General features: G+C 30.5%; 2 protein-coding genes across 20 annotated transcripts in view; one reads left to right on the forward strand and one right to left on the reverse strand.

The window, feature by feature from the left end:
- Positions 1-12,423, forward strand: part of LOC105146324 (uncharacterized) — a 104,738-nt gene extending 92,315 nt beyond the window's left edge. For 3 of the 16 annotated variants that reach the window (XR_015544539.1, XR_015544547.1, XR_015544546.1), the window contains exons 2-6: positions 7,975-8,062; positions 8,408-10,520; positions 10,616-10,738; positions 10,942-11,241; positions 11,320-12,423. Coding sequence is in view for 3 of the 16 variants with exons in the window: in XM_087404458.1 (XP_087260584.1) it covers positions 930-1,292 (363 nt within the window). In the remaining 13 variants the exon portion in view is untranslated. Of the gene's footprint in view, positions 1-929; positions 6,180-6,531; positions 6,595-6,708; positions 10,521-10,615; positions 10,739-10,941; positions 11,242-11,319 lie in introns of those variants that run through there. The other 13 variants (XR_015544543.1, XR_015544545.1, XR_015544544.1 and 10 more) reach the window with 10 other exon arrangements.
- LOC105146322 (somatostatin receptor type 2) overlaps positions 12,015-12,796 on the reverse strand; it is a 39,173-nt gene continuing 38,391 nt past the window's right edge. For all 4 annotated transcript variants that reach the window (XM_011056492.2, XM_011056493.2, XM_011056491.2 and 1 more), the window contains exon 4: positions 12,015-12,778. The gene's annotated coding sequence lies outside the window, so the exon portion shown is untranslated. The remainder of the gene's footprint in view (positions 12,779-12,796) is intronic.

Consider the following 12,796-nt stretch of genomic DNA (forward strand, 5'->3'; position numbering starts at 1 on the left):
ACGCTGAAGTTCGGTTGGAAATGCTGGATCGAATAACACGTGAGTTTTAAGAAGTACAATAGCAGATTATCGAGGGCATCGAGGAGATGTCAGTGGCCGACATTATGGCTGAGGCCGAGTTTGATGAAAGGAGCCTCACAGTTAGAGTTGTTACAAATTATGCATCAAGGAGCGCTCACATCTATGATAGATCGATTGAAATCGATAGCATGCAACTTCTACAGAAGCAAATGATGGAAAAATAATGGAAAGATACGAGACGAACGGCTTCGCAAGCGTCGGCGCCTTCTTCTAGGCTAAGGGAATCGGAAGATGATGGACTGCTAAGGATTTTACTACGAACGCAGACTGAGATACTGTAGCGTTTATCCAATGAATCTACGTATGATGCCACTGGAAGTCGGATAAAGTTACTGCGATCAAATTACTATCGTTCGATGGAAAAATCGAAGAGTGGACTCAGTTTTCGGATGCTTTCACGAAAACTATTCATAACAATTAGAATATCACCTCACCAAGAATACAGAAGTTTATATATTTGCGTTCCTGCGTCTTCGGGGCAACAGCTAGAGCGATCGAGGATATCGAGTTATCTGATGACAACTATTCAGTGGGAACAACTGCAGGAACGATTTGAAGACTGTGGTGTTATATGACAAAGACACGTGTCTCTTCGCAATGTCTGCTGTGGAGAAAGAATCGACCAGTGCAATACTGCATTTAGTAGATCACTTCAACAAGGAGTTGAAAAGGTTAAGGGCATCCACCGATTCATGGAGTGATCTTTTATTATACACGGTGGAAAATAAATTGGATCGAACAACATTAGTTTGAGAAGAAAGAGTTGTCAATGTCGCAATTACGAATGAAAATGCGACACTCACTCAAGTTTCCAATTTTGATAAGCTAATAGAATTTTTGATACAACGATGCCATACGTGAAGCTCATAGGCAGTAACAAGAGTGTTACAAAGGCACAAGATCAATCTTGTTCACACGGAAAGGACAATCACGTGAAGAATACGACTGATAGAGTTACCTCTTTGGCAAGTACGGCGATTGCCGGCACATGCTTCTTATGCGATGAAGCACATTCCTTGTATCGCTGCGCCAAATTTCTTGCATTGATAGCGGAGGAACGTCTCAAGGAGGCTCGGTATCTGAAGCCTTGCATAAATTGCTTGAAGAGCGATCATTTTGTCAGAAACTGCAAAAATGGTTCCGAGAGTACACAGGTTAGCACAAGATCCTGGTACATCAGATCCTACGACGGTGAAGCAACCCAAGATTGAAACGCTGGAAATTTCAACTCGCAACATTTCTAAATCTTCTTCGATCAATTTGATTTTATATGGATTTTATGACTTCTCAAAATATAGAACCTGCATTTATATCAAAGCACACAACGAGGAAACAGACAGAGTGATTATTATGAAGTCACGTGTTGCGCCGATTAAAATTATCTCAAAACTATGTGCGCGCTATTTCTCGTTTAATAAAGCAAGTAAGACAACTTGCAACATCGAATTTTACAAGATTCTTGCATTCATAGATTCCACTCTGGATGCCTTACATTGGATGAAGAATGATGTATCACGGTAGACGGTCATTTATCGCGTTTTGGAAATTACCAACGTTCTTCCAGAGGCATGGTCGCGATTAGGAGCGAAGACAATCTTGCAACTTATTATCAAGAGGTACATTTTCTAGTGTCCTTCAAAATCACAGCATGTGATGGGAAGGTCCATATCTCTCCAACGATAGAATTACTATAGTAAACGGATTTGTCTAAGGTATCAGTTTATGAGCTGAAGGAAATCCGAAGCGAAGAAAGAAATCTTAAAATCTTATATATCATATCATAACACAAGATTCCATATTTCATAATTTGGATCTCAGATCTATCCAAAATAGAAAGCTTTTTGGCGTTCGTTTTCCGCTTTGTCGTTAATTGTAGAAATAAACACGAGAGACTAGTCGACCATATTAGCACAACGGAAATTGAGATCGCGAGGTCGCACTTAATCAGAAATGCACAAGTGGTCTTTTAGAAGAAGATTTCGTGTCAAAATTTACGTCAGTCAAAAAACTTGAAGACATCTAGCAAATTGCTAATCTAATATCTCTTCTTGGATGATAAGGATCTGCTTAGAATGGGAAGTTGTTTACGCCAGGCATCTTTGACTTTCAATCAGAGACATCTCATTCTGCTACCCTCGCATCATTAATTAACTAGATTACTAATCGAAAGAGGGCATAAATATCTTCTTCATTCTGGCCCGCAGGCGCTTCTCGCGGCTATTCGTCAGAAATATTGGCTCCTATGCGGCAAAGACATAGTTTGCAAAGTTTATCATTCCTGCGTACGACACTTCTACATCTTGATGCAATTCTGCAATTGATGGGCAATTTACTCGCGGACAGCGTTGCATCTGTACATCCCTTCTTCACTTGTGGTGCGGATTTTGCAGACCTTATTACTACATTATTGAGCAAAGAACGAGGACGCAAAACCAATAAGAGCTATATCGCCTTATTCATCTGTTTCGCAATGCAAATGGTTCACCTGGAGTTAGTTCACTCGGTTAGTGATTTAAGTTTTGAAGCATTTTATAGCTACTTTTAAGACGTTTTATAGGTAGATGAGGTTGTCAGAGAATTGTCTACAGGGACAATGCCACCAATTTCAAGATAGCTCAAGGAGAACTGGCCGAGATGTATAAATTTGCGTAGCAACAGATCAAAGGATCACTTCAAGACCAATTGACTACGAAGAGAGTATAATGGATCTTAATTCCACCATATTCTCCTCATATCGGTGGATTATAAGAGGCCGGGGTAAAGTCCTGCAAAAATTTGTTGAGAACCGCAATGATAGTGCCTTATTCACTTTTGAAGAATTGTGCACCACACTCGTGCAGAGGCCTGCCTAAATTTACGCTCTTTATATGCCTTGTGTAATGATCCATTCAATATGGAACCTTTTACTTCTGGACATTTCCTTACTGGAGGACCTATTACATATTTATCTGAGGTTGTGATCTCCATGATATGAATCTTCATCGATTAAGCCGTTGTAACTAACATACTTTACAAGACTTTTGAAGGCGGCAGAACACGTCAGCTCTCTTTCCAGGATCGCTTCAAATGGAAAGATGTTCGAAATTTGCAAATCGACAACTTAGTTATCTTCTGCGAAAAATGCTCGTTTCCATATCAATAAAAATTAGGTAGAATCGTCGAATTGCAACGCGAACATGATAATCTCGTCCGCGATAGTACCAGTTAAAACGGCTAATGGCATGAAACACGCTATTAATAAGTTATGCAAGTTGTTATCAATAAGAATGAGGAAGATTACTTTTAATCTTAGTGGATGGTGTATGTTTGATTTTATATGTAAATCATCGTACTTTATTTGTTTTCTTCTTTTCTTTTTTTTAATTACTATTAATTTATCTAGGCTCCTCTGTGAGCATCTCCGCGCGTGTATTGTGATGCATTCGTTTACAGTTACGACTTTTTATTTCTCTTACTCTATGACTACGCCATAATGCGAGGGCGCGCGCATCTATCTTAAATTAGTCAGTTAGCGATAAGTTACGAGAGCACGGCCGGTATTCATAGTCAGATCTTATATTTAAGACTGTCTTAAGTTCAGCCTTGAGGTGTCATGAACTAATCAGAGGGCCGCATTAGCGTCTTAAGAAATTATTTAAAACAATCTTGAAATAAGAACCGACTATGAATATCGGCCCACAAATTATTAGTTCCGTTTAACTTTAAATAAATCAGTTTTTTTACGAAACATTTCTAATAGGATATTAGAAATTTTTCAATCCGACATACGAAAAATTACGATATCTTTTAAACTATTGAGCTTACTGCTTCGAGCGTTAATAACTTTTGTTAGAACTCGTTGGATGCTACCCAAAACTAGATCGATCCTGTCGACAGATTTGCCGGAACTTTTAACAAATTTTCTTGTATCAGGTGTTACAAATTTTTCAACACCCGAAGGGTGAAGTTCTGGCAACTCTGTTGACAGTCCTGGATCCATCAACGGTTTAAGAAATATGGCAATTTTTTGAATGTTTGATTCTCACATCTAAGGGACAACAAATTTTTAAACGTTACGGCATTTCTGATAACACTTCTGAATAGAACTTCAATTATCATTTAAAGCGCCAGGAACTAATGGTTTAGGAGATATTGCAATTTTTCTGCATTTTATGAAGTTCGCACTCCAAATTGCTTATTTTTGATTTTTTGTGTTAATTCACCGGAACTATTTTTCATTTTGGACAGAATACTAATTACTAAAAATTATCGAATATTGGTTTTCAATAATTTTTTATTCAAGTACTATCAACTTTACAGGAAAATAACAAGAGACAAAAATTATTTATTTTCTTCTTATAGAATTCTAAAAATTTTTTCAGAATTTTTTGTCAATTCCTTTATACTGCATTTTTTATATAATGGCAATTATTTCTACCAACATGAGGAAATCTGGTATTAAAAAATTCTGAAAAAATCTCGGAACTTTACCATAAGAAAATAAACAATTTTTGTACTTGTTATTTTTCTGTAAAGTACTTTAGTAAAATTGATAAAATAGTATTATTGATAAATAATATTCGGCAATTTTTAATATTTAATATCTTGTTAACTATTGCGAAAATTGTAAAATAGTACAGGACTTTTCGACTTACAATTAGTTTAGTCCGTTCTACTCCTGCGAGAGTTTTATCATAACTTATCAAACACCCTATATGAAGATGATCTTTATTAATGATCTTTATTTCTTCACATATTATAAGACTTTATTTTATTCAAATAATATTCTTGTAAATACTTACTCCTTAAATAATTGTGAGATAAAAAATATATTCTCTAGTATAGTTATGAAATAACATGATTTATGAAACTCATCAGCAGATTAAGTTAATTAAATACAGTGTTTTGCGGTCCTCGACACAGTTTCAAATATTCAATGCCTAATTATAATTAAAAATATTTTGTTAACATCTTCATAAAATTCTTCAATTAATATTATTAAATTAATTATTGCATGTATTAAAATTGACTTATATTAAACTGAGGCGAAATATTTAATTCTCGTTTATTGGTGAGAAATATTTTGGTTAATTTGGACGAAGAATTCATTTTTTCTAGTTTGAAGCAACTACATAATGAAACAGTCAAAATATTTTTTTCCATTAATTTTTAGCGTAGATTAAAGTATGTACGTACAAAGGAATACTATAAATATATTGATATATAATTTGTCATTGTATCTCTTCATAAAGCAAAAATTAATCGTTCTGAATTGTTTTATTTTCTTCATAAATGTAAGTTGAGATTAATAAACGTGAGTAAAATGCATATCTGTGATAATAATGATAGTTAATGTTGCAGACTGATGATAATATAAGAAATAGTTTAAAGGCTGTTCCACCTTTCGATAAATTTTATCCAGAAAATCAACTGTCACATTCGTGCATGTTAGTTGGATAATCTTGCTACTTATCTTATGCATAAAATTTGAAAGGTATAATAATCGGCTGTATCGTTTATAAAAGATATCCGAAACAGACGGAATTAAATTATTTATTTTCATTTAATTAAGAGAAAGAATTTTTTTTTCTGAATACACATGCAAAAGATAAATACAAATAATTATAAAAAAATAAATATTTTCATGTACTAGTCGCTTTACGTACATGTTGCGGTCTTCTTTAAGAGTGCAAAGGAAACAATAGATGCTTGCTTCGATTAAAAAACAAAGAAATAATGATATTTTATGATGTTAACAAAAATGATTTACTTTATAACTTTTATAACTTGTAATGATTTACTTTAAAATAAATATTATTTACTTTAAAACTGATTTACTTAATGTAGAACTACTGATGATTATTGTTTATACATAGATTTATCTGTTATTCTAAAGCATCGACTCGAAGTCAGGTTGAGTTAGCAAATAAAAAGTGCTAATAAAATAGATACTTGTGTTCAGTGAGTCTCCTAAAAGGAAAGCAACTTACTACTCACTTCTTTTTAGCCATCATCGTTTTCACAGATACAACAATCCACTCCATCGTTAGCACAATATGAACATAATGAAAGAAACTCGTTTATACAGTGAAATATCTAATGCAAATCAATCTTCATTCGTAAGTAATTTTTGTAGTAAGACTTTAAAAAGTATAATACAACAATGACATTTATAAAGTATGAAAATTTTAAAATTATCGGACAAGAATAGTTCCGCAATAATAATTGTGTAATCTTTTATACAGGTTCGTATATTTCCTTAAATGCTTACATGAATTTCATAGTTGCACACAACAATGGCCGTTTGAAACATATAATGATTATACATCGCTGAAAATGGCTCGAATTGAGTTGAAATGTTAAAAAAATAAAGCGAAATTACTGCAAACCACTCTCACTCACCCGATAATTTTAAAATTTTCATATTTTAAATACTGAGAGTCAATGACATTTATATTTAACTTCTTTTAGTCATCTGTGCACTTAACACCGGAAACAACACCTTCACTAATGCTGAGATTTACACCTTCATCGGTATGATCATCATCTGCTCCTTTGCCATACAGAATGCCAATTTCAAACGAACAAGTACAATTGATGTTTTAAACGACCCATTAATGCAGATTAGCATAAAAATCAATGTTTTAGGAGCTATCTCTAAGTTGGTTATTATTGTTAACTTCGTTCAACTGTCTACCTAAATCGACAACATCTTTCCATTTGTGAGCTTTTTTATCGCAATATTTCCATTTATGGATGTTCATCTCGTCAAACGTAACATTAAAAACAAGCTTTTTGCCTTTCTGAAATTCTTGCTTTACCATGTTTGATTCGTATTTTATTAGTTCTTCAGAAATATTTGGTTTATAATTTTTTGAAGACAACCATACCAATTATTAAGTGTCTCGACGCAAGATCAAACATTTGAGATAGCTGCGTCTCACAAAATCGTAAACAACTAGAGAGTGAAAATGTAAGATTCTGGTAAAAATTTTTAATTGAGGAAACGCAGCTGTAACTTGTTTTTCTTTTATACAAAATATTAACTCTTGTAAGTGTTGAAGTAATTCCTAATATAAACAATAATAAAACAAAAATGTTGAATATTTTAAGCTAAATACAACATTTTATAATGTATCGAAAGAATTGTTGAAATTCATATTCAATTTTTGTACCGTTTTTTGTAAAGTGTACAGTGTTCATATAATTATAACATTACTTATAAATCAAACTTAGAAATAGAAGGAAATTAAGGAAGTTTAGATTTTAGATTTTTAAATAATTTGAAATCTATTTAAAATATAACATTTATCGACTAATAACTAAGAAATATTTATTGCAAATAAATTTTTATTTCAGTATAAAATTATCTTTTTTGCCATGATTTACTTCATGATTTAAAGTTGTCCAGATCTCAGAAATTGATATTGTAATGTGCTTAGAAAATAGAATTGTATACTGTGTTTATATTGTATACATACGTAAAATATATAATATAAAAAGTAAGAATTATTATACTTTCCTTAATTTAATCCTTATAAAATCTTGATTAATTTACAAACGTTTCCTAAAGAATTTAAACTTTAGAGTCTGCATAATTTATTGATTTAATAAATACATTTAATTTAATGTTTAAGTAAAAAAACTATCATTTGAGTAAAAAAAGTCTATGATTATATTTTGAATCTCGTAATTAAATCTATTAATATATTATATATAATGAAACGAAAATTTTATATAATTTATTTTTTATAAGGATTATCCATATATAATTTACTTATATTAAAAATGTGTTGTGCTCACAGTCGAAACGTTTATAATACATCACAGGAATATCCTGAAAATGTTGCAGTATCTTTAACCTATTCCTGGATGTTTTTGGATATTTCATAGATTATTTTATTCCATTCTCAGGTTTCTCTCTGATATTGGTGATACACATAATTTACAATAGCTATATGAGATAGCTATAATCTACATGAGATGCGTTCCGTTATTCACTGTGAGTACTGAAAATCTATAGTTTGTATTACGTACACTATAGATTTTTATAGTTTACATAGTCTACATTGTCTACAAACAAAAAGATCATGTAAACATCACGTAGATTTCACGTAAATAATCCCTGCTTTGAAGTATTTTTTGATTAGTCAATTAGTAAAATTCTTTCTTCCGATTGGTTAATCAAATGCTTCGAAGAATTCATAGTGATGATTCGACACTCATATAGTATTGGACGGAGCATGCGGCGAATCTCTTTGATCTTTCGTCTTGACGGACCTAGAAAGAATAAGATAGCTAAATGGGCTCGGAACTCTCTTGTCTTATTGGTCGAATTATGTTTCAGGAGAAGGAGGACAGTAGTATGATGTAAGAAGACAACATGTAACATTCCCGATGTGTAGTAAAAAAGCAAATTTGAGGCCAAAATTTGATTGGTCATTCCAATATGCGCTATTATACAGAGGAAAGTACATAAAGGCCAGAATTTGATTGGTTGTTTCCAATATTGCTATCGCCATTATGCGCAATAGTACACCTTGTATTCTTATAGTATTATGGTCAGTGTGGTGTATTCTTTAAAGTCAGGAGCCATCATAGTATTGACATGGTGAAAGGGATGACTAGAAAATATCTATAGAAAGAGAAAAATAAAGTGTGTTAAACAAGAAAAGATTCATAATTCGCAATAATCCGCACAGCAATTTGTCATTTTCAAAACTAAAACATGTTCAAATATATTTTCATAATAGCACTTTTAGGTTAATTTACACATAAAATGTATATATGTATTTATAAATGAATTTTTATGTATATATTTATATATATATTTTACCAAAAGTTCTAGTGATACATTTTCATTGATGATTTTAAACTTACTTACTGTAAAAGACTCGTCTGTTAAATTATTTTTGTAACAACTTAATCGTAAGCAGACGACGCTTCTCTCACTCTCACATTCACTTCTTTCACTCTCACATCCGGTTTCACAACATCATGGCAGAGCCAATCACGATCGAGTCGCATTGGCCGATCTCTCCTTTTAGTATCTCTAAGTCGATGTGAGTTGGTATGTATAGCAGCACAGACATGCATAACGCATAATGCATAGTGCATAAGGGAATCGACCAATCGAAATTCAAAATTTGGAAGGAACGACTTATATTCCTTTCTTTTTACATATACCGCCATCGTTTCTCTGTAACATAAAATATACACAGATTAATTATAATATCTGAAGACACGGTAATATCTTGGCACTAAGTATATGTATAGTCATCACATTGGTTACGAATTTAATTCTTTCTCTTTTTGTTGTAATCTTTTCAATTATCATTGCATTGTGAGTCTAAATCAAATAATGTGATAATTACAATATTTAATATATAATATTTTATGAAATGGTATATACATATATAATATTTTTCTGAATTTTTGATTTCTTTTATATTATTACAGATGCATTTTGCTCTTAAAATGTGGTAACAGAGAATGGATAATAAAAAGAAATTAAAATCAAATACAGTGCCAACAATTTTCGAATACTTTGTAAAAAAGAAAAAAAGTATAAAATAAATGAAAGTACAAAATAAATGAAATTTTATAATAAATAATATATGTAAAAGTTTTATTATTTTATATACAATATTATATATATTATTATTTTATATACAATATTTATTTATTATCATTTTTTAATTGTCACAATTAAAAATTTTTGAACATTTTTTAGCATGAATTCAAAATTTAGAAAATAATGCGTTTAAAAAACTGGAGGGAATGGCTAAAACATGGCGGACCGATCACAAGTGATACCCGTATGGCGCCACTCTGATTATAGGCTCTCTAGTGACTTGACCGCAACCTATGTCGATTACAGCGGAAACATCTGAAGTTCGATTTTAGGGGTTCACGTTTCGTTCTTAGTTATTTTTATATTCATGACTGTTAAAATCTGATACGACCAGATTACATCAGCGACCAAAAATGAAAGTATCATTGTGCAAATATATTGTATGTGAATTTTCTGTGAATGAAAAAAACAAAGTTCTTTCTGCAGCATACAGTAATTGTGTGTAGAAAAGTATCATGATTCTATCCACAGAACTACTATCACAGAAGACTATCACAGAAGTTAATTACAGAAGTTAATTACAGAAGTTATTAACAGAAGTTAATTGACAATGAATTGATGAAAATACAGTGGTCAAAGAATGTTGTAATAGTAGACCATATATCACTATTATATCACTATGCAGAAAAAGATGCGTATTGCAAGTGGGACACTGTGGTCACCAAATTGCATGTATACACTTAATTGCATGTATACATGCTAAATGCAGAAAATAAAAATAAGCGAATAAGGATAAAATAGGATAAAAGAATAAAGATAAAATAAGCGTAATCAACGATGGAGTCTTTGTGCCGAAAAGTGTTTCATTAGAGACAAGCACAGAAAGGTAATTCCAAATGTTTAATTATAAGATATTTCAGGTACTCACTATGTTAAGAATGATGGTTAATAGCATTAAAATTCTTTATATTGTTGTTTCAGATTCAGTCTAGGTGAAAATTGCAATCTCAGAGTGAAATGGCAGGCACGAAGAATACTTATAAGAGCATAAAAGATCACAATGCAAAGAGCGGTAACAATACTAGAAGATGGCAATATTTTGATGTAAGTATACAATTATCCATTTTATATATGTTAGGCAAATTTTTTAATTCATCAATGGATTACTCGAATTATGTACAAATACAGTTTTTAACAACGTTGCATTTTGCACAGAATATGATTGATTAATTGATAAAATAAAAAACTCACCTATACTTATGTTTTTAATAAACCATGAATATTATTATTTTTTTTAAATATTCTAGATTATGGATAAACAGTTCAGTGATAAACCTTGGGTAATTCTAATACTTACATTGGATAATGTCAATCCATTATCTGAAATTACTAATATTAGACAGGAAAAAAGAAGTTTGCGTTCTTGAAAATCAGAAATCTGATACAGTAACCTTAAAAGATAAAGATAAATGTTGGAAAATTATAGAACAATCATTTAATAGTAGATCTTCTGGCGAATGTTGAAGTTCTGAAATTTTGAAAAATTGTTGAGAAAATTTGAAAAAGAAGACAAGAAAATTTTTTGCTGATGCAGCTGTATGAAACAGGTAAATATTTTTAAATTAATAATTTGCAAAAATATATTTTAAAATAATGTATATGCAATCCTATATTCTAATTTTTAGATGGAGGATCTTATAAATCAAAATCGGATGCTTCTAGAAATTATGTGTAACGAAAAATTATTAAACCTTCAGTTGATGGTATAACTAACAATTTTACTATGATAATATAACAGGTAAAATATACTATTGAGTGGATGTCATCATAAGAAAAACATATAATATATTTATGTATGTATCAAATATGTACTTCATAAAATGTCCGCAATAGGAATACTAATGAATAATAGAAGTAGACCACTTCAAAAAAGAAAACTTTATGACAATTTGGGTAATAAGGAACGCAAACAGTATAAGAGACAAGAGTCTATAACTTCGAAAATATCACAATATAATATATTAAAGGATTTAAAAATTGAGTTGGTGCAATTTATGATAGAAGATTTAAAGGCGAAAAGTGAAATTGAAATAAAAATATTAAAAATGCAATTAGAGAAAGAGAGGCAGGAAGTATAATGGAAGTACAAATATTGGAGAAAGAGCTGGAGTTAAAAGAAAACATGTTGCAAACCAAAAGTTACATTTTAATGTTTAATTTCTATTTTAAGTTTTTCATATAAAAGACTCAGATTAATGCACTTCATATATCTATTTTATAACAATTTGAAATCATTAAAAAAGTATTTACTTAATTTTGTTTGCACAACACATTAGGGTTTCAAAATATTAATTTATAATTTTTTCCATAAAATACAAAGTTTTTCTTAAAAACATGTTCTGCCAATATTTTAAAATATTTTAAGAAAAATAAGAAAAAAAATATATTCAACGTTATTCTAATAATTACATATTTTAGTTTAAAAAATAAAATGTTTCTGGAAAAATCTGCCTGTTTTTGTGATATAATAATATTTATTATTCTATGTTAAACAATAAATGTTTAAAAATATTATATATGATAATGAAATATTATATACCGTTATGTACAATATTTAAAAATGAGAAGAATACAAACACAGTTGTTGTTTCTAGTGGAAAAAAACGAAAAATATGGATAAAATGTACTCTACTACATGCAAGAAATGCAATATTGCTCAGTGAGCACTTTGTACTTGGGAGTTGCGAGATCATCTTAATAAACATTGTCTGGTGAATTATACATAAAAATATATTGTCTTCTTATTTGTCTTTAATCCCACAACCTTTCGATTCTTCCAATAAGAAATCTGAGATCTTTCTTATCCTATCTTTCAAAGATATTAAAATTCTTGTCCAACAATATATCAGATTTTCTTGTTTATTTTATTCATATAAACACAACAAAATGTATATTTGAGTTAAATATATATTTTATAATAAACTAAATTACATAATGTAGTTCGTAGCTTTTTATTAAATTCTCTTCTTTTGTACACGTACACATAAATACACACATGAACATTTATCTATTAACTCATTATTTATTTAGAATTTTATTTCCAATATTTTTCCGGATACAAATTTGACATTTGATTATAATAAGCTGAAAAGATAGATATAT

The sequence above is a fragment of the Acromyrmex echinatior genome, chromosome 3 (assembly GCF_024713525.1).
Source record: "Acromyrmex echinatior isolate Ae372 chromosome 3, ASM2471352v2, whole genome shotgun sequence".
NCBI classification, from domain to species: Eukaryota; Metazoa; Arthropoda; class Insecta; order Hymenoptera; family Formicidae; genus Acromyrmex; species Acromyrmex echinatior.